This window comes from Phascolarctos cinereus, unplaced genomic scaffold, assembly GCF_003287225.1.
Source record: "Phascolarctos cinereus isolate Bilbo 61053 unplaced genomic scaffold, phaCin_HiC Scaffold_726;HRSCAF=1367, whole genome shotgun sequence".
Lineage (NCBI taxonomy): Eukaryota > Metazoa > Chordata > Mammalia > Diprotodontia > Phascolarctidae > Phascolarctos > Phascolarctos cinereus.
The window spans coordinates 26,525,004-26,546,793 of NW_027556098.1; the positions used below are offsets into that span (position 1 = coordinate 26,525,004).

General features: G+C 40.3%; 1 protein-coding gene across 2 annotated transcripts; it reads right to left on the bottom strand.

Annotated features, from left to right (window-relative positions):
- Positions 1-5,103: 5,103 nt before the first annotated feature.
- LOC110212836 (SHOX homeobox) lies at positions 5,104-21,224 on the bottom strand. 2 transcript variants are annotated; one of them, XM_020992936.2, is made up of 6 exons: positions 21,151-21,224; positions 19,341-19,712; positions 15,018-15,226; positions 10,532-10,589; positions 10,253-10,344; positions 5,104-7,289 (listed from the first exon to the last, which is right to left on the bottom strand). In XM_020992936.2, the coding sequence occupies exons 2-6, from the start codon at positions 19,615-19,617 to the stop codon at positions 7,044-7,046; spliced, it is 882 nt and encodes a 293-aa protein (XP_020848595.1). In that variant the 5' UTR covers positions 19,618-19,712; positions 21,151-21,224; the 3' UTR covers positions 5,104-7,043. The 2 variants fall into 2 exon arrangements, with proteins under 2 accessions (XP_020848595.1, XP_020848596.1); XM_020992937.2 differs by lacking the exon at positions 21,151-21,224 and having other exon boundaries at positions 5,105-7,289; positions 10,256-10,344; positions 19,341-19,916.
- Positions 21,225-21,790: the final 566 nt, after the last annotated feature.

Genomic DNA, 21,790 nt, shown 5'->3' on the forward strand with positions numbered 1-21,790 from the left:
GTACATTTTGCCTGTTACTCTGGCTATCTATACTGCACATGAAGTGGAGATTTCTCTATCATAGGTACCTTGATCAAATGTGAACAATCAAATAAACAATCCAGGCCCTTTAAGTGGATTTATTTTTCTCAGAATTGTTCCATTTGACTTTTCACATTGATCACACTAGATCTATAGTCATACAGATTCATTTTAATGCATTTATGTTATATAGACATAGGATTGCTTCAGAAAGATGAAGCAGTCACATTCCACCAAGAGTTATTTCTGTGCTCAGAATATCAATATAGAACACCACTGATTGAGATTAGAAATCATTCAATCTCAAACTAAATTAAGCAGCAGAATTATATAAAATAATTTTGCTAACATGTGTATGCTTAGTTTTCTACGAGACAAAAGGAAATCCTTTCGTTTCTGAAATTTTGAATTCTCACCTAGTGAACAAGGAACAGTTTGATGAAGTCCAACTATCTGCATCTACAAAGCCATTAGCAATGAGTGGAATAGGCTCATACTCAATGAAAATCATAATGGGAGCTTCACTTGTAGGGCTACCATGCCACTATTATTATCACTATTTGTATTTTTTTTATCTAAAATGGATTACAATGGAAAGGAATCTAATAGATCACTAACTTTCTTTGCAAGAGAAAACCACCACCACCACTCCAAAAAAGTAGCCATCTTAAAAAGCCAATTAATCTATTTCTTTAATTTGAAAATGTATAAGTAAAACAGGTACCAAACTAGGGAGTAATAGAGAAACAGAATATGATGGAAAAATTAAATTCAATTAATATCTAAAGCTTTCATATTTAAAAATGTACAGCCATTGCCCAGCCCACAAAAGGAGCTCAGTAAATGTTTTTGTGTTCCTTATTAATCCTTTTAAAATTATTGCTAATAAAATATAATAATAATTTGGATCCTCTCTTCTCCCTTTCTTTTCTTGACCTATGGGAATACATCTAGCAAGAATAGAAAAAAAAAGTAAAAAGAGAAGAAGAAGCAGCAAAAAGTCCAAAAAATACACAGAGCAGGAGGTCCATGCAGAGTATCCTGGAAAATGTTTTGTTTATAAATTGTTGTCAAGCTCTGAATACATTTGGTAGCAAAATACACTACTTGACTATCACATAATTGAATGCTTTCTAATCAGTTTCCTTGGGGAAAAGTTGAGGGTATGTTTTTGGTTTTGTTTTTTTTTTTAACACTTAGATACAAATATTTATAAGTTTATTCATATGTCACTTTTACAAGATGTACATTCATACCATATGATTCAACAAAATACACTCTTTTTAAACTAGAACTGAACATGTTTGATGAATTTGTGTAAGAGCATGCTGGCATGACCAAAAAAACTCAAGATATTTTTTCCACAATAACAAAGGGATACAAACTTTAAGACCAGTTGGTTTTAGATAGTTTTTTTCTTTTCATTTTTTGCAATCCCTGAAATGTCTGTAAACTCAGACAGACTATGTATACACAACCCAAACATTGTAATGGTGCTGCAAATCATACTGGCTGCTCATAAATTTGCAAAAGCAACAGGTTTAAAAATATAAAAATAAATGCAAAGCAATGTCAAATTTACACTCAACATAATTAAAATATCACACATTTAGAAACTTTCAAACAAAAAAAATAAATAAAACATCCACATACATCAATACCGAGAAACAGAGAGATCTGCCTATCTCTGATGTAATTTCTACATACTATGGGCCTGGATTCATGAAAGTATCACCTTTCAATAAATAGTGTGTTAATAGCTTTGAAATTTGATATTTTCTACATTCCTTGACTGACTTTTTTATTAAATATCAAATTTCAATTCAATGTTTATAAATTGCATCAAGTTTCAATGTATATTGAAAAAAAATCAGCCTACTCTAAGACCGATTTTTAATAAATTAGGCACCAGATAAAAATAGCAAACTTGTCAACTGAGATATGCCCAGCTTGGAGGAAAGTGAAACTTTAGAACTGTGCCTCACAAATTAAAAACCTGGAGTTCTTCTTGGGCCTCAGTGAAGATGCTGAGGAGAAGGACAGAGTTGTGGTCTCCTTTGTACCCTTAGGGAAGGAGTCAGAGGCTATTATAATGACTAAAGGGCAAGAATGGACATGACAGATACAGAGCAAAAAAAAAAAAATGACACCTTCCCATAAGCCTGGGCCTTATAACTCCCCCTTAATAAGAGCCAATCATTGAACTACGAACTATAACATTAGCCTATACTTTCAAATACTTCATGTCTTCTTAAGTTCCCCCACAGTCACAAAAGACAGAGGTAACCAAGTCAGAAGTTCTGACAAGTTCATGACACTCATCCATCAGTTTGGAGTAATGATTAAAAAATGAGCAAGAAAATACAACTATTACAAGACATTAAGCTCCTAAGTGAGAGAGTCAGAGGATTGTTCCAGTGTCTGCATTAAGCAAGGACTATGCTTAAAGTCTCTCCCTATTAAACAAGATGCTATGCCCCTACTCATGTCTATTTAATGACAGCAAACATAAATTGATGAACAACTTTTATATTGACAAAGCTGTTTTTCATTGAAGTTGTTTTACTTGTTCTCTTTTTTGAGGGTTTGGGGAAGGAAGATTTGCATTGTTGTTGTTTCTTAGAATTGTATAAAAATAGAATCTATCACCTCCTTGTGTCCAGGTCTAAAGATAATGAGGAAATAACTGAAGGGTTGAGGGAGTAGAGCTTACATAATTGAGGGCTTACAGGACTATAAGGGTACATACCCTTTCCCTTGGAAAACTGCACTTTTCCCAAATACTGACATTTGCATGTGTCATAGTTCTGCAGAAGCATGCATCTAATAATGATATTCACCAGTCAGATACCTCGAGTCTGATAAACACAAATTTTTGTTTAAAAGGATTGTTTGATTTAGAGTTCATGTATGGTGAGGATTATGGATGAGGGATGAAAAAAAAAGTTAAGGTGTGAGAGAGAGATTCAACATCAACAACATGCAATCTAAATGTTAACAAAACCTGCATAAACTAGTTGATTTATATCTTCTATTTCCCTCTTCCCTCAAGTTTATAGACTTTTGAAAACATATATAAACTACTCAACAGTTCAACCAGTTTTCCTATTTCTGAAGACCCATACAATTTTATTGCAGGAAAATTTGAATCTCAGTTAAATTGGCAGTCATGATTTCTTTTTCTATATTTCTCTAAGAGGCTCACCGAAATGTTTGGTGTTTCTGTTTCTGTTTTGTTTTGCTCTTTTTAAAATAATATTACCTGCTATGTAAAGCAGTTGATCCTTTAAAACCAGAAACACCAACTCAGTCCAGTAGATATCTGCTCAAAGTTCCCAGTTGTGAAAGCCAAGGGCTCTTTGTTATTCTCACAGCAAAAATTCATGCAAAGGTTAATAATGTGAATACCATCACTCAATGAGGCACTCCCTTGGAAATTAGTACACCACAAATGTTAACAGGACCTCTTAGCATTCACTATACTTCTCAACACAAGGAAAATAAAGAAAATAAAGATGAAAGCTGGGATGATAAGTCCTAACCATAATTGAGTGAATTTCTCAATGGCTTCTACTCAACAATTTCAAAGAGAAAGAAGAAGCACCGTATGCAATGCCACTCTTAGTGAGCTTTCTGGTCCAAGTACCAATAGGACTATGCTGCACCAAAAGTAGAACAAGTGCCAAACTCAGCATCAATGTGGCATTGCCTTCTTTCAAGCATGAATGCTGAACTGGAAGAAAGAAAATCTAAGTGAAGGGCATCATTCTTATGAACATTTGCTGGCATTCTATCCTCCTAAGTCATTCGGTTGTGCCTGCTTCAAAACACACAAAAATGTAAAACGCTCTTCTCTCCATCAAACAAACTGTGCCATCCAGAAGATGCTATAAGAGACTAAAGAAATGGGAAATCAGAGGATAGTCAACTTGGTTTTCACAGGATGTGGACTCATTTTTTTCCAGTAAATCTTTCCATTAAATCAACTTTGGCAATATTACATGAGTCAATAATGAAAAAATAAATCTGATTGGCTTATTAATATTCTTATCTAGACATTAATTTGAAATTTAGCAGTAATAGAAAAACAATTTAGTTATCAGAATTATAAACCCAACTGGACATCATTGACTAACTGGCCTTAAGCCTCATGACAATTCCATTTTATAGTTTCAGACTCTACTTTGGCTAGAATACAGATTTGTGTGCATGTGTGTGTGTGTGTGTGTGTGTGTGTGTGTGTATGCCTGCATGCTTATTTGTGTGTGTTTCAACGGGTATGAATTATCTCTTTGGGGAAGGAGTGAAGGGATATGGTTGGATAAATCTTGTAAAACTTTTTCAGTTTGAGGGAAAATAGATATCTTTGAATTTTCTTTCCAACATTTACAAAGTATGAGATAGTATTATTACTGCAGCTAGCTATAGCATGAAAGAATTTCAAGATGTATTTCTGAATTTAAAGGAGTTTCAGCTTAAGTAAATTCTTTTCTTTTGTCTAATGTTTAAATAAAAAGTGCTAAGATGGAGGTGGTTGCTTTTAAAAGAGAGAGAGAGAAAAAATAGTTGTACAATGTGACCTCTATACTAGTACAAATAATACTGCTTCTTTTCAAGCTACATGAGTTTAAAACACTGTATTTGTTTTTCTGATTTCTCTCTCTGCCACATTTAGTAGAGTTCTATTCAAATAACAAGGTAAAAAAATTATCCAAAGGGGCATACAGTTTTGACAAAGTGATAAAAATGGCAGAGGAGAATTATAAATTTTAAGATTTTCAAAAAGCATCTACTACTTTTCACCATAATGAGTAAGTGTAAAATTAACTTTTAAATTTCAGAAAATTTGATTGGTGGGAAATATTAAAATTCAGCAGGGACAGAAGAACCTTGTAACTGACTAAATTGGAGAGATTAAATGCATCAAGTCCTACCTTATGAAAATAGTTGAAATCAAAACTTCGGTAAATGCCAATGGTATTACCAGGTTACTAAATGGCATATGTGTATGTGTGTGTGTACACACACACACACACACACACACACACATATATATATGCATATATATATATATATATACACACACACATACATATACACATGCACATACATACACATATACATATACATATGCATATGCATATGCATATGCATATGCATATACATATTAAAGAGGCCTAAATGCAGCACTATTTAGAGGATAAGCTTCCATCAATGCAGGCCTTGATGACTAAGGCAAAAAAAAAAATAGACATCTTGTTAGAGGTAGACAAGTCCAGTACTGCTCTCTCAATAAACAGAACAGAATAAATTGATTGAAATAAAATTACACAAAAAATCAAGTGCATGATTTGGAAACTCAGACACTTTGGTTACATCATTTCAAGAGATTTTTTTTCCCCTCCATTTCATACCATCTGCTAAGACAAGTTACTATTTGGTGTCTACAGTATTGGCCAAGAGAATAAAATAAAATAAAAAATACTGGAATTGCCTACCACTACAAAACATTACTCTCTTATTTAAAAATTACTGAAAAAAAAGTCATAAATAGCTTTTCAGCTTTCTTCCCAGAAATATGGCACGTTAATTGGACTAGGGATCATGGCATCCATCTCTTTCCATATGTGATACATATCATTTTAACCACTTCTAGAGAATCTAACTGTCATTTTGGCAAAGAACTGCAAATGTCCCAGCCCTTTATGCCTGAGCATCAAGAACTAGGTAATCTTTCTTGCAAAGTTGGATATTGACAGAGTAAGAACATACGGCTATTTTTAAAATCTATAATATTTACAGTATTGCACTTTACTGCACATAATTGCATTTCACTAAAATTAATGCTGCATCAGTATTATGCCTTAAAACCATATGTCCATCTTTTTATGTCAGTCATTTGTTTCTGAATTCTGTAAAACAGCAAAATGTCAATTCAAGATTCAAATATTTGCAAAATTATAAAGTCAACCTGTTCCTATGGCACAATGCATCTCAACTAGTTCTGGTAATATGGGGTCAAACTGTGCATTAATATTGTTCCCATAATTCAAGTCACCACTAACGGTTACAGCTTTAGCAATTCAGGTCTTTCTCCCCCCTCCCCCCCTTCAAAGGATGTAGCCATTTGAGAGACACATTTTGTTATTGCTGCTTTTTTTTTCCTTTTTTTTTTTTCTGGAAAGGAAAGTACTGCCTCTTGCCTCAGATCTGAAATTCCACATTTAAATTCAAACCAGTTCCGCTGCAGCTCTTCAATGATGGAAGATATTCATGGCAGTGAAATAATACTGTTGGCAACAAAGAAATGTCATCTTTAATGGAGACCAGCCCCAAGGATCTTTTGTTTAATATATTTTATGATCTTCAAAATGTGTTTAGTTAGACACATGCACAGGGTAGCAAAACTGACAGCAGAAGATGAGTAATGCTGATGTGATCAATTTTGCCAGGGTCAAAATCCCAAAGTCCCAATGTTCACAGATTAGTATCATTTAGGATTTTTGTTGGGTCCCTCCCGCCCACCACCTACTTATCTTCCCGAAAGTCTTTGTGAAGGTTTTGTTGTTGTTTGTTTTAGTGTATTTTTTTTAATAAGATGACTCTTAATTAGTATTGAGGCTGATTTCAGGCCATCACTGCCTCCTGCTTTTAATTGTACTAAGAGCACTAAGCGCCAGAGAGAAGGAGAGATGCTGGAGCCTAAACTCTTCAGAACCAACTGGGGTCCATCGCGAGTGAGGAGCCTTTGGGCTCGGAGCGTGCACTCCTGGGACCTTGAGTCTGTCAAAGCACTCGGTGGGGTCTTTTCAAGAACAAAAAGCCGATGGTTTCGGGAGAGCCCAGGTCAGGACATTAGGAATGAAGAGAGAATCGAATGGGGACAGGGGCCGAGGGAGCGCGAGGGGTCGAGTCCTGGTGCTGCTGGCGCTCGGCAGAGAAGGGAGAGGAGAAAGCGAGAGAGAGAAGAGAAGGGGAGGAGGGAGTTCCAGTCCGTTCCGTGTCACACGTGGCGCGGGGGGTCAGAGCCCCAGGGCCTCGGCGTGTTTCCGGGCCTTGAGCCGCAGGTCGGCGATGCTCGAGTTTTTGCTGTTGCTCTTGGCAGCGGCGGCCACCACGGCTGCAGCGGAGGCTGACTCCGCCAAGGAGGCGATAGGGAGCCCGAAGGGAGGCGGTGGAAACATCAGATAGGGGGCGTGGGCAGCCAGGTGGGGATGCAGGTGAGGGTGAGCGTGGGCCACGCCTTCCAGCTGCAGCTGTGCCTGAACCTGCGGGGAGGAGGGGATGGTGGAGGGGAGGATTCGAGGAGGAGAAATAATGGACAAACACACAAGGTTAGGGGAGAGGAACTAAGCTCCCCACTTCCCACCTCCATCCCATATCCCATCTCTTACTCCCAGTAGGGTCCCAAGAAAAGAGAGGGCGGAGGGAGTGATAGAATTTCGCAACTGGAAAGGGCCATCTACTTCATCCCACCCCACTTAACAGCTGAGGAAACTGAGGCCCAGAGACGAGGTCCCATGCCTTCAGATCCCTGGACAGTACTCTCCCCATATCATTTCAGAGAGCCCAGTTGTTGGACTACAACCGAAGATGAAGTAGAAGATGGGAAAGGGGTTATTCGAATAACTGAAGGAGTGTTATTTTATTTTTCTCTCAAAAGAAAAAAAAAGTCTTCTCAAGAAATGTCTTGATTCTGTTTAGCTTTGGCAGTGGAGATGAAACTTCTCAGGAAAATGCCTCTTCACTGCCCAGTTGAAGCTCCTATCCTCTATCAGGGGAACAAAAAGAAACAGCCTTCCCCTCTCCCTGGAGACTGGGGTTTGCCAAGTCCCCAGGCAGGAAAAGAAGGGGTCGCTGCACTCTTATAAATCTGTGTCAGACCCTGGCCAACCTCCAGGTCTCAGGCAAACAGAAACGATGAGGCAGGCAGCTTCTGATTCTTTGGGTGCACGAGATGGTAAAAGGCAAAGTACACTGAATCCCTACTTTGCCGCCTGACCTCCAAGGGTGCACTTGCATAATCTTTCTTGCAGTCTTGCGGGGCGGGGGTGGGGTGGGGTGGAAAGGGAGGAACCAATCGTTGAGTCACAGAGAGATGCTTTCTGGTAAAAACCAAAATTTCACTTTATTTGACCCTTTGACATTTCAACCTCATCAGTAGCTGGAGATTGGCCCCAAGGCAGAATTCACTGCACCACGCTGCTGGGTTAGTGTCCTCAGCAGACAGATTGTGAGGGGATAGTTCTGAGTCAGCAAGAGTCTGATCCTCGAATTAAAGTTTTACCAAATCTCTAAGGCTGCAAACACACCACATCCAAGAGCAATTAAGGGAACAGAACCCCTGTGCCCTGCTCTCGGCCACATAGATTAGCCTCTGGGCCGGGTAACTGGGGTGCTGTCTAGCTGGACTCCGTAAGCTATGTTCTTATTAAGACTGGAAATTCGGGCTCCAGGGTCAGGGCCAAGTATGTAATGCAGAAACTGGGAGGTGAATGACACGAACAATCTCTAGGTACACAAGACACAACGCTATAATGAGAACTGGCTTGAATGTTCTATGCGGGGGGGGGGGCATGTAGAGAAAGGCATAGTATTAAAAAGAGAGACAGGGATAGAAACAGGGACAAAGAGACAGAAGGAACCCAAGGTGGGGAGGGGGAATGAAGACATAGCAGTGAACCAATATTTCAAAAATGAACTGCCTACTGGCCTTGGAGCCAGCAAGTGCTAAATAGCATTTTTTTCAGGGCTGTTTATTTATACCTTTCTAAAAACTCTTTAACCTTTTACAAGGGACCAATAGTTACTGTTTACTTTGGAGCTTCCTTCACCTCCACAAACACATGGGATTGAACAAACTGATTTCAGTCTCCTTCTTTAGGATCCAAATATAAATCTCAATCCCTGCCCTCTCAAAAAAAAAAAAACCCTGGGCATAACTTCTACCATCTTAAATATTTCATTTTCCTCTTCGACCAATTCTTTTTTGCTCCAACTTAAGGGGGGTTGCATAAAAAGGGGGGGCTCACCCCCTCCTCCATGTTGGGACACTGGGAGTAAAGACTAAATCTTTCCAAAAAAAAGTAATTTTGCTTGCACCCACACCTCCTGAAGACTTATTCCCTACATTCCCAAATGTGAAGAGGTGGGGGGGGTGCGCAGAGCTACATGGTCTATACACACAGTCCCCTCATTCTTCGGCTCCTGAAAGGAGGTTCCAGACCAACCACCTAGCTGTGAAAAGAGGACGCCCAATTATTCAGTGTCGAATTTTCCCCCCAGTCCTAAAAGACTCGCTGTGGCGTAGTTTAGGTGGGAAACCTTTTCTTTTGCTTTTTCAGCTATCTGCTTCAAAGAAACCGAAGACCTCAGATTTCAGCCTAGCTCACGGCCCAAAATCCTAGGGGACAAAGATCTGTGCCGCTTTATCTTTTCTTACCAATTTATTAGAGGAAGAAGGGGGGAGGAACGGGTCATTCTTGGTTTTGTGTTTGTGCTAAATAGATATTTCAAGCTTATTAAATCATGTCTCCCTGATGTGACTTGTTTTCTAGTTTCTTTGCCCCCTAGATTGCTTTTCCTCTTGGCCACTTAAATCGTACTAAGAGTTCAAATTATGCAGAAAGAGCGCACCCTGCTCTGGTTGGATCACTACGAAGTTCAGAGGACCCCTGGCACCTGCATGATTTCACTTCACTAGACCAGAGGATTTTACCTCTCCCTGGCAGTCCTTCTTAGTTTCAGAGTGAAGTGTGCGTGGCGCTAACGCAACCCTATGCTAAGTACATTGAAGTTAAAGAATCTCTTCCAAAACCTGTGTTGTTCGCCTCTTGGCGAACCTTATTTCTTCTTCCAGGCCTCTTATTGGCCTCCGCACGTCGTCTTCCCCACATACTTCCCTGATTTTTCCTGTTTGTGCCTGCAAAGGCAGCTTGGGGGAAGTGGCTCGTGGATGCGTGGGATTTTTTTTTTTTATTTTTTGTTGTTTTTAGTTTGGTTTGGGCGTTTTTCTTTCCCCTCCAGAGGTAACTTTTGAAGTTTTACAGCATGATTTTAATACGTGCCAACTTGCATATAAATGCCACTTGTAAAAAGTGTCTCACTTCCTTTCTTTAGACGGCAAATTGAGAAGTAAGAGGAGGGGGTGACGGGAGAAAAGAGAAGGAAACAGGGAAAGGAAAGGGAGAGAAAGCAGTGGGGCAAAGGTTTAAAAGGAAGAAAAACGAACTACCTGTTGGAAAGGCATCCTCAGAGCTCCCATATTAACATAAGGGGCTACCCTGCAGGCATCTAAGTGGCTTGCAGTTCCCAAAATAACACCTGGAAAAAAAAAAAAAAGATAGATTCCAGGTCAGCAACTTTCATCTTCCCGGATTCTCTACCCCCTTCTCTCTGGACACATCGATCCCACCACCTCTCCTTGCCCTCCCTGCTCCCAAACCCAAAGTCCTCAATCCTGAAGCTGAGAGTCCTGGAACTCCTGAACAACCCTCAATCACCCACCCACCTTTGTGCATCTGATTCTCTTGCTTTCGGCATTTAGCTCTTCGATTTTGGAACCAGACCTGCAGAAAAGAAATAGACAAGTCTTGAGGGCAAGGGGGCAGAGCGGAGCAATGTAAAAGAGGAGAAATCAACACACACACACACACACACACACACACACACACACACACACACACACACACACACAGCGCGAATGAATGGCTCCACTCTGGAGTTTTATTACCCCTTGGTTTCAAAGAGTTGTAATCTCTGGCTCCAGTCAATTTCAGATCCGTTCTCTCTGTCCACACAATCTCCCCCCAATTTGCTATATGCTATTGGCTGCTTTCTTTTTTCTTTATTACAAAAGGACATTGGCCTTAATATTTTAAAAAATAAAGAAAAATAGAGGGGGAAAGGAGAGGGGTGACTTTCAGAAAGATTTATTTGGTTCTGATGACCCTCAAACCAGAAAAGTTAAGGTCCTTGGTAATCAAGGAACGAGGGCAGAAGAAAGCCTCTGCAACGTCACAATAGAAAACAGAGTTACTCAGGGCCAAATCCCATCCAACAAACTTCACTTCCTGACTTTACCTACAACTTGGCTGTCACCTCTTAGTGTCCAGCTCAAGCTTTAAGGACCCCATTTAACATCAGGTAGGGATTTATTTGAATGGGAGTGTAAACAGCAGTGGAGCAACCCGATAGCCAAATAAATGGGGAAAGGGGGGACACACGAATTCCCCTTCAGTCATCAACAACGATCCAAAGCTCTTCCGATGACTTTTTGATACATTTACTTTAAAAAACATAACGAACTTCATCCAAGTTAGAATTTCAGGAGTCATTATGCAAACAAGAGGAAAATGTCAGTAATCCAATAAAAGCTGGTCTCATTCCAATAACCAAAACTACTTAAAAAAAAAACACTTTCGATTGCCCTTTTGTTTAATCTGTTTCACATCAGCTTAGTCCATAGCAAACGGTTGCCCTTTAAAAAACTCCCCCTATAAGTGCTGTAAGAGAAAGACATAGGGTTTGGGGAAGATGGTTAATTTCGCAAATCTGGTCTAAAGATTTTGGAATGATTTCCCGAGGCGCCTTCTCTTAATTCCCCTATCCCCCATATCCCACTGCCCCACCCCTCCTCTTACAAAGCTCTGGGTTGTGGACAAACATTAACTTCCATCGCTGATAAAATCTGAAGTTAAATAAACACCTCCAACCTTTGATGTTCTTACACTTGCCAAGCGATCACACGGTTAATTAATACTAACTGCACTTCCTACAGCAGCTTTCCCCTCCAAGCTTTCTTCAATTGCCTTAATGATGGTCATTTACAACGGAGTAATTAGTGCAGAGAAAGGCTTCCGAAGGCATTAATTACCCAGGGTACTTCAGTGCCTTGCTGGGCTGAAAGTGCTCTTTCTGCCCTCCCTTTCTGAACTGCCGGAACACTAACTGATCTCCCGAATAATACTAAGCCGTCCCATCTCACTTAAACCTCAGCAAATCTTGAACTATTTAGAAGACTCTAGAGTCTGACTAAAAACAGTAACCTGAACTTTTCATTCGTTGGAGTTTTATACGGTTGTCTCAATCTACAATGAGACGTGTGCCTTGGAAGGACCTACCGGCGAGTCTGAGCACAGTAGAGACTTTCTTTCCTAGAGTTCTATGAACTACAAAGAAAGTTTTATCATGATGCCTAAGAATTACATCCCCAATTTTTTTAATCTCGTCGCACATTACTCATCTTTATGAAATATCTGGGTTTTTGGTTTTAGTTTTAGTTTTTGTTTTTTAGCTTCCCTTTTCTAGGTGATTATTACATGAAATTCTTCCTCAGCTAACATTTTTAATGGGTTTTGGAATGGGTTGGGGGCGGGAGGAGGAGGAGGAGGAGGAGAAAGAAGCAACATTCGAAAAACTTCTGCAATTTTCAAAAACAGGGCCATATTTAAATCTAGAAGGCAAAGCTCACTTTCTCATCAGCCAAAGGAAAAAAAATAAGATTATGGGAAATAAAAGTGATGAATTAGCCACTGCGTTAAGCGATAATAAATCAGGCTTGGTGTGATTCACGATCAATTCCAATTAGTCATGAATATGCTAAGTAAAGCACAGTACACTGGTTTAGACAGTTATTTCTTCATTAAGGACCACTCAGTGATTTCTTTCACAAATGCTCTAATCTGATTTCCTTTTGATTTCCATTAGAGACAGTGAATAATGACATTTAATTTAGCCCTGCACCATAAACCCAAAGATATTTGTTGTAATTGAATTACCGCCTGCTCCTCACTATGGTCTCATAACTTTCAATTATAACCCTGACAGCTGGGTGATATGAGTTTCCAGTACAACACTAAAAATAAAAGGTTAATAAGGACCAGCTACCATAGGAGCCTCAATTTATTTACAGCAAATTTCCACACTAAATTGAAACTATATCCTTTAACAACAAGGGACAGGCTGTACAGAAAAGGATTATAAAACAATTCAGATAGTATTAAAATATAGCCCTTTTTTTCTTTCTATCATTGGTTTCTGCCATCCCCTAAGCCCCCCAACTATTTCAGCATTAAATATATATTTCAATTAATGAATGTTATGAGCACTTTCTGTCTTTTCCTCTTATTTATTAAGTGATTCTTCTATGGTCAGCATACAATTATTCTTTTATATTTCTATGTATTTTTTATTTACAGTAGTTAATTTTAAACTCCCACCTGAATCAATAGCTACACATTACCCCCCCTCCCCTTCTTTTTATTTTAGGGTTTTCCAAGACATGTACAGACTTGAGGAACCAATTTTCTGTAACTATGAACATCCTGTTAAGGTTTACTCAGTAATAAACTACTGAAAGAAAGAGTGCAGAATTAAATTACAAGTAATTTATTTTTATAGAAACAGTACATCAAGGCCTGGAAGATATTACAGATCCCAAGCAGAAGATACTGGGAGATGACATAAAAGTTGATGTCCCCTTCAGCAAAAGTTTAATCTTTTCATTAATTTATATGGTGCTGTTAGATCAATCTTTCCTGAGAATATAGGCCAGCATGTATGCCCCATCCCTCAGTCTTTTCCCTCCCTCCTACCCCTTGCACTGTTCCCATGAAAAGGTCCCTTGCTAGGACATACAGTCTACAAGGGATCTTTTCCCTACTTGTTTTTATGCAGAAGGATTATTTTAACCACCGCTGAGAAAAGCTAGCAGCACTAGCTCAGAAAAGTGCCTGGAGGAACGATTTATTTAAACTGGATATGCCACTTATGCAGACAACTCTTGAAAAGATGGGAGGGAGGATTGGCTAGAAATTGGGAAGGGACACAAGACTTCTTTTGGGAGATATTCAATTTTTTTTAAATTGCTACTTATAAGGGCATCTTATTTTCTTTCAAAAAGTGAAGTGGAAGACATTATTTGAATATATGGGACAAATAACAAGCTGAATAGATGCTCTGGGAAAAGTTCCTTTGCCCCTTTTGGGTCCTACAACACAGACTGATCTGATTTAATTTCCTTTTATTTGAAACTTCTCCCCAGGTTTTGTATGCTTTCCTTGGCCCCCTTCCTTCCCACCCTTCAGTTTTCCCTCAGGAAAATGAGAGACAAAGCAAAAAGCAGATTTTAACCTTCAGGAGCAACAATTCAAATAAAGTGTATTCAAAACCAGAACAGCCTTTTCCTAAATTAAACAATGCAAAAAAAAATTTCCTTTTCTAATGCTGGAGAAAATATAACATAACTGATACTGTGATAAGTATGTGTACAAAAACATACATATATTTCCACACACCAGATGGAGTGGTATGAATTCATGCGTCTGCTCTGAGAGTCAGATGGGGACCCCTCTAGTCCCCACCCCAACTCTGGATAATCCGGTCCCAAAGAGACCAGACAGACTAGCTTTTCAATATGCCAAGTATTTTCTGCTACTCCATGACACCCCAGTGGAGTGGGTAAGGGGAGAGAAGAACAGAGAGAAAAAATGAGACAAGAGCAGAGAGAGAGAGAGAGAGAGAGATTAGAATAAGGAGGTGTGGGGTAAAAGAAAGCATAAGTGAATCCTTGGCAGTCAAAAGAGTGAAAGGAGGACAAGTGTCAGCCCTGTCTCATCCTTACAAGTGTCCATTCACACATTTCTTTTCACCCCAGCCCACTCCTTCAAGTTGTCTTCTACCTCCAAAATCCAGGCCAAACATCAGCACCCCACAAAGCAAAGCAGGAAGGAAAGATTAAAGGGATAAAATAATAGATAGATAGATAGATAGATAGATAGATAGACAGATAGATAGATAGATAGATAGGTAGATAGATAGATAGATAGATAGATTGATATACACACACCAACACTCCAGATCATAGCTTCCAAAGTCCTGACCCTTTTGCAGCCAGGGAGGGTGAACGGACTGGGGGCTGACAAGAGGAAGAGCTCTCCAAACTGTTGGAAAGCAGCCCAGGTGAGAAAGCATTCCCTGAAACCCATATGACTTACCTGAACCCTAGCTTCAGAGAGTCCCAACCTCTGGCTCAGCTCTTCCCTCATAAAGGCATCTGGATAGTGAGTCTCATCAAAAAGTCTTTCCAACTCATTCAGCTGCTCTAAGGTGAAATTGGTTCGGCTTCTTCTCTGCTTCAGCTTGGTCTGTCCATCCTCATCTTCAGATTTCACGTCTTCTCTTTTCTCTTTGCATTCGTAGATCCCTGCCAGAAGGGAGGTGGGGGAGGGGGAATATAAAGCTTTTTTTTCCCCCTCAATGTTTCAAAAAGTTCTTTCTCTCTGGAAACATCCCCCACCACTGCCACCACCCCCACTGCGCCACTCTCCTGCTCATTATTACATCTACTCTATTTATTCTCCAAATTCCTTTTTTTTTTCTGGAAGAACAGGGGGGAAGGGGGAGGTAGGTTTTGTCTGCAAAAATGGATTACTAAGGCAATTAGCTAAAACTTATTAGAAACTGAAAAGAATCCTGTAGGTTATCCCCTCATATTACAGATGAGGAAATCGAAGCTCAGAGACGAAATGACTTGCACACAACTGATATGTCATTCAAGGAAAGGATGGGGGGAAATGGCACTTTTGCAATGATCTATATGTTATAGACAAAAGTTTTCAGCTTAAATATTTATATAATTTCTTAATTGTCCGTTGTGCAGTTGTAAACATCACCTAAGACATGTTTATGTACATATGTGTGTTTTGAATAGACTTTTCAATAGGCAATGTGTCATGGAGGATAGAGATGTATTCTGAGTCAGGAAGCCCTGGATTCAAATGTCACCTCACACATCCACTGTGCAAATCACTGAACTTCTCAGTGCTCCCAGCAAATTCTATAAGACTTCAAGTTGCAAAGAAGGCACCTCTCTGCACTAGTACAGGAATCCCCTCCCAAACAACTCCCTACACCCATAAAATCATAATTCAGTAAAAAAAAAAAGTATAATTTAAAAGGGGATAGAGTGATAGACATAATTTCCCAATGCAGTCTTAGATTATTCCTAATTCAGAAAAAAAGGAGGTGGCAGTCAAGAGCCAGAGACCTACAAGCCTACACCAATGAAGAAAAACAATTTGGGAAAAGCATCTGCAACCAATTGCAGCCTAAAAAAACAGCCTCATGTACAGACTTACAGACACTAAACTGGAAGCTGCGCCTTTAGGGGATGCTGAGAGCTATTTACTCACTGTTCTCACTGAATTTACCTTTCTGTAGGGTTCTAAACCATTTTAAAGAATTCTTACAGAGAATTCTCTAAAGTAGAAACATTCACCCTCTATTGATCTTTTGAGTTGGTGATGTAAATTTAAGTTTTGTTTTGTTTTCTCTCCTCTCATATATCCCCCCCCATATATCAGTGTACCAAGAAATATACTTGCCTATATCCAAAAATAACTGTATATGCTTATCTGTTAGTTGAGAACCAAGAACTGAGTAACTTTTCCACTATTCATGCATTTTGTTTGGGCTTTCTCAACCCCTGTAAAATCCATTACACAAGTCTCAAAAGCACACCAGACTCACTTTTAAAATATAAGGAAAAAAAGTACCATGTGAGAAGGATGCAAGTTATCTACATAAGTGTGTAATAAGTGTGTAATAACTCTTCTCTCCTAAGTCTCAAGTCTGATGATGGGGTGCCACATTTCATTAAGAAAATGCCCACTAAAACAGTAAGTTAGAAGCCATGAGCAAAAAACATTCATCCTTTTGCTTCCAACTGAGTATCCATCCCCACGATTGTCTTTGATTTGAGAGGAGTATAATCCCCACAGCTTCAGAAGGCCAAGTATCTCACCTGCAGCCCTAAGTTTCACTCTTTTCTAGAAAGCATAAAAAAAAATTGGGACAAATTGGACTAGAGTAGTCCTCAAGGGACTCCAGTATCTAATCTTTCCAAGGAAAAGAAAAATATGGGAACATAGGTACACACACACACACACACACACACACACACACACACATACACAAACACACACTGATTTGGTTGATGCCTTTCCCTGGTATTTCTCTAGATCACTTTTCATGTGAATTGATCTTCAACGATCAATGAAAAATCTCAAAGGAACCTCTTTAAAGGATTACATTTTTAAACAATATACCATTTATTATCAATAATAATGGCAACAACGTTCTTGGGGATGTGAGGGTGGAGTGGAAGAGCTCCTGGGAAGTTATTCTTGTTTCAGTTTTGATTTCAATAATTTCAGAACCCCTGAATGTGAGGCCCAGCAGGAAAATTCAGCTCCAGAGGTCATCAAGTGGCCCTAACATGAGCTTTTCAGAAAACCAATCAAGTCTCCACCAAGCATTGAAGACTTAGGACATCCCAGAACCTGTCCCAATCCAGCTGAACCCTGGGTCCCAAGACCCTCTCACTCAACTGAGTTATGCAAATAAAAGGGTGTTCTTCACACACCACTCTTGAAATTAATTATGGAAATGATCATTCCTTCCTTCCTTGTTTCCTCCCTGGCTTGTTCATTTTCTTCCTTCTTTCTCTCCTTTAAATTGGTGCTTGAGCCTTCACAGTTAATTCTAAAATCTGCTTTGCTGTTTACTCTCTTTGGCAGATAGGAGGGAGATAGGCTGGAAGAAGGGGAGAATCAATTGGCCAATTCCTTCTGCAGAATCACTGGGGAATGATTGGGAAGAACAACCAATATAAAGATTTGAAATTACAATTAACTCTTTGATGAATTTAAATAGCCAATCATGTCTCCGTTAAAGAAAACTCCTCTGTATATTAATTCAAATTGATCTGTGTCTACATAGGGAAATACACAGTCATGCACGTTTCTCTTATCAATAGTCGGCATGCCTATTTTCTACAATTCCAAGACATAAGAAGCGACAAAATAAAGGCTTTAGAAAGGTATGCAGATCTTTTAAATGTTTTGGAAACTTTAGGGATTCAGTTTGAGATTTAAATAGAAACAAAACTGTCTTGGTGATAATATATCTCATAGAAGACATGGCTATGAACCTCACCTTTTTTTTTCCTTTAAGAGGAGAAATACAAATAAATGAGTTTGTTATCCTTTGCTTCTTTTCTTTTTTAAAATTTTAAGCCAATCTATAAGTACAGTTTAAAACGTGTTACTGCTCAAAAATTGCTGGGAATTTATCTTCGTGATAAAAAAAAAAAGATCACAGTATCAGAAAAATGATCCATTCTTTGGGAACACACCTGTTTAGCTCAAAAGACACTTTCTCGAACTTGTTTTTTTTCCAGCTTCGAAACCTCTCTCTCTCTACCCGTCCCCCCTTCAGAATAACATTTTCTAAATAGATAGGATTAGGGAAAGTAAAGGTGAAACTAGTTTGACCAAGGTCTAGCAAGGCGAGAATGGCAGGACTGGGGTGCCCCGGATCTGATAAATTTAAGGTTTGACAAGATTATCTGATTCCATGATTTTAGCTTCTTCAGGCCCACGGAGTTCACCCAAATACACAGAGAGAGAACACATTCGCAACTGCTGTAATCCCCTTAAATCAGCCACCTGCACTTAAAGCAGCCTAGTCTTTTCCGAGGAGTCTTAAAGATCTAAACTTCCAACGTGAAAGCCTCCGGGTCCAAGGTAGAAAGTTTTCTACTAGAAGAAAGAGCATCCTGATGTCCAGCAAAGCGGAAGACCCGAACTTACGGGCTGGTTTGTTTTTAATCCTTCCAATCTAAACAATGCATCCTACTTCTCTTAGCTATCTAGAATGTACACGCAGAGTTTAAGAAACTACGGGTCTAGCACACATAGGAAATGTGCGTGTACCTTACACATGTCGATGTATATGTTAAGCTAAACGGAAAAGGTTATAGCCCCAGGACACATACACGCACACAACCAAACAGATTCCAGACGCAACCACGAACTGACCACCCCACGGTAAATCGAATTTTTATGCCAGAAAAGCGCTTTCTTTTCATTCCTCAACTACCAAGTTTTAATTTTAAATGTCAAATGAAAAGCCCATTAAAAAAATCAAATCTACATATTCTACTCTCACTCGTCTCCCGCCTTTTCCCCCTGTTTCTCTCCCGTCTTTCCCTGTCTCCATCACTCTTGTCTCACAGGCCCCCTTTCCCTCTTTCATTTCTTTCTTTCAAAAAAGACGTGCAATTGATTGGCTTGTTGTTTCAGCGGGAGCCGCGGATTTAAATTAATAGAGTTTAACATCTAATTTAAAGCAATCTGTGGAGTTTCGGGGCCTCCCCGCCCGTGAAAAGAGGGGAAGGAGAGCACAAGAAGCAGGCTTCCCGAAGAGGCGAGGGCGGCAGGGGGTCCGGTGGCGCGGGCTCTGGCTCGCTCGCTTACCTTCCGCAGCCCTGCCCGTGCTGAACTCCTTCAGTTTGTCCTTGTCACTCTCTACATGATCTTTGAAAAGATGCACTGGGCAATGGTTGCTGCTCTCAGTAATGTCCTGAAGGTTAGAATCAGAGTTTCCCAGCTCCCGAGATCGAGCCAAACCACTCTCCAAAACTTCCCTGTATGTAATAGTCTCCTTCTTGCTGCCGCTGCCGCCGCCGCTGCTGCTGCCCTCTTTGCTTTTCTGGTCAAAAGATTTCGATACAAAAGCTGTAAGTTCTTCCATGGCTGCCCGGTGATATCTTATCCACAGAGATCCACTTGTTTTCAGTAGGAGATCTGGCTGTCCTCTGCACGCTTTTTTTGCACGTAGAAGATGGGCTGTATAGGGTTAGATCACTCCTGCTGTTATTTATGCCTTTCAATTTGAGATCACACTATTTATACATGGCTACCTCAGCCCAACCCCCAGCTCTCCCTGTCTCCAGCAATTACTGACTACTCCACAGTCGCAGGCGGACTCCTAGCAGCTATCTCTCCCCCACCTCCAGTCCAGCAATTGGCTTTCTTTTCATTTCATCACTGTTTGGCATCTTTGCACCTTGGTGAAGGGGGGTAAAGATCAAAATTTTTAAAGGGGACAGCGAGAGCGAACCAAACAGGTATCTGCATTCTATAAATGGGTTGCAGAAATGAAAGTCATTGGAAGACTTTATTGATTATAAGGAGGTCCTTGCTAGCCAGCACTGTGAGTAAAACGTACCTAGTTAATAGAATACGTCTTTCAGAATGTCTTCTTGCGATGTAATTTATAGATGCCGAGGGAGCAAGGAAAGGGATGCGCAATAAAAGAGATAATTAATAAAAAGTTGGAGATGAGGATTTTATTGCGATCCAGGCGATCCGGCGTGGTTTGTGGGGTGTGTGTGCTTGGGGTGTGTGTGTGTGTGTGTGTGTGTGTCCGCGCGCGCGCGCGTTGAGGGGGAGGGGGATGTTTAATTGTCAAATTGGTCGATGACCAAAATGTGGTGGAAAGGGAGCACCAATTTCTAAATGAACCTTGATTATCAGTTATGAAAGTTTCTGAGACTCTGAGGTCCCGATTGCTGCACCTCTAAGCAGAGTCATCTAGGAAGCATTGCAAGCATTGCAAGCATTACAGAATCTGGTTTGTGGCTACTGTGTTCTCACCCAGCGATGTTGCCTGGGAAATTTAAGATTTTAGAATGTGTTTTAATAACATTGTATCGCAAACCAACTTTTCTGGGTCTTACTGAAGACTGTTTTGTAAACATGCGCCCTGTTGGCAAAGATCGAAATGGTTTTTATATGTATAGATTTTAAGTTAAGTCAAGCAGATGCTGTCATCTCTGGGACGAGGTTGTCACTAATTCGTCTGTGTAGTTTATTGTGGGGTAGCAGTATTTTGGCTTTGCCACGACTCTCTTTCTGCTTGTGATTTTTCCACAATGTGCTTTGGGATAACCGCTTGTCTAAACTGAAACGTGAAATTAATTTTCAAATCCTGGAAACCAAGTATGTCATTCCATACAGCAAAATTCCATCTGCAAATAAAGTTCAATTCTCTCTCCCTCCTTTTCTCTCTCTCTTCCCCTCCCCCTTTGGAGTTGAGACAAAGGCTTTTCACATTGAAGGGAATTTTGCGGTTATCGATGGGAGCTCATTTTGCATTTTCTTATGTCAATTCCTAGTCTACAGCATTAGTTAATCAGACCACATAATCATGCCCACCCTCGGCTCTGTGAATTTTATCCAAATGAGGTCTCCCTGCTCGAGCCAGGGACTATTGTTTCCTTACCAGGAAAGTGCGCGACCACTCCGGGAATTCGCGGAGCTCTACTACTATCAGACGAGATGTCTGATCCACATACACCTGCACGGAAGGAGAAGGGGAATTCGAGGAAACAATTAATAAGGCTTTCTCGGCTCCCGCCCCCACCCCCTAAGGAGCAATATTCGGGCGTGGAATTCTTAAAGTTCTCTCGAGGTAATACAGAGCTATAGTCGGCACCTCGGGCTGCGAATCTCCGGGGCGCCGTTAAGCTGAGAGATTTTTCGGCTCTGCTTCGTCCCCCTCGACTTCAAAAGCCATAGGCAAGGAAGCCCTCACAACTTAACAAACAGGTCTTTGTCATTGTAGCCCTCTAATCAAAGCTAAGGAGCTTAGATATCACACAGAATTACAAATATCACCCTCATCCATAATGCATACCAGTGCCTTATTGCAGGTCGGCGGGTATAAATAAAATCGCATCCCCAATAGGGTGGAGTGCACACTCGCAAGCGGGAGGGGGGGCGGGGGCGGCGAGAGGGTATGGAGTGCGTACTTCTGGGATCTGAAACTGCTGGGGCTTACAAGGAGACCCAGGATGGAGATTTGTATTCGCTCCCCACCCCCCTCTCTGGCCTATCCTCTACCCCTCCTCCCACCACCACCC

Coding starts and splice junctions, on each gene's coding strand:
- LOC110212836 (XM_020992936.2), bottom strand. CDS start 19,617: ATGGAAGAACTTACAGCTTTTGTATCGAAATCTTTTGACCAGAAAAGC. Junction 15,227..19,340: donor CACGGGCAGGGCTGCGGAAG/GTAAGCGAGCGA, acceptor CCCTTCTGGCAG/GGATCTACGAATGCAAAGAG. Junction 10,345..10,531: donor AGAGAATCAGATGCACAAAG/GTGGGTGGGTGA, acceptor TTTTTTTTCCAG/GTGTTATTTTGGGAACTGCA.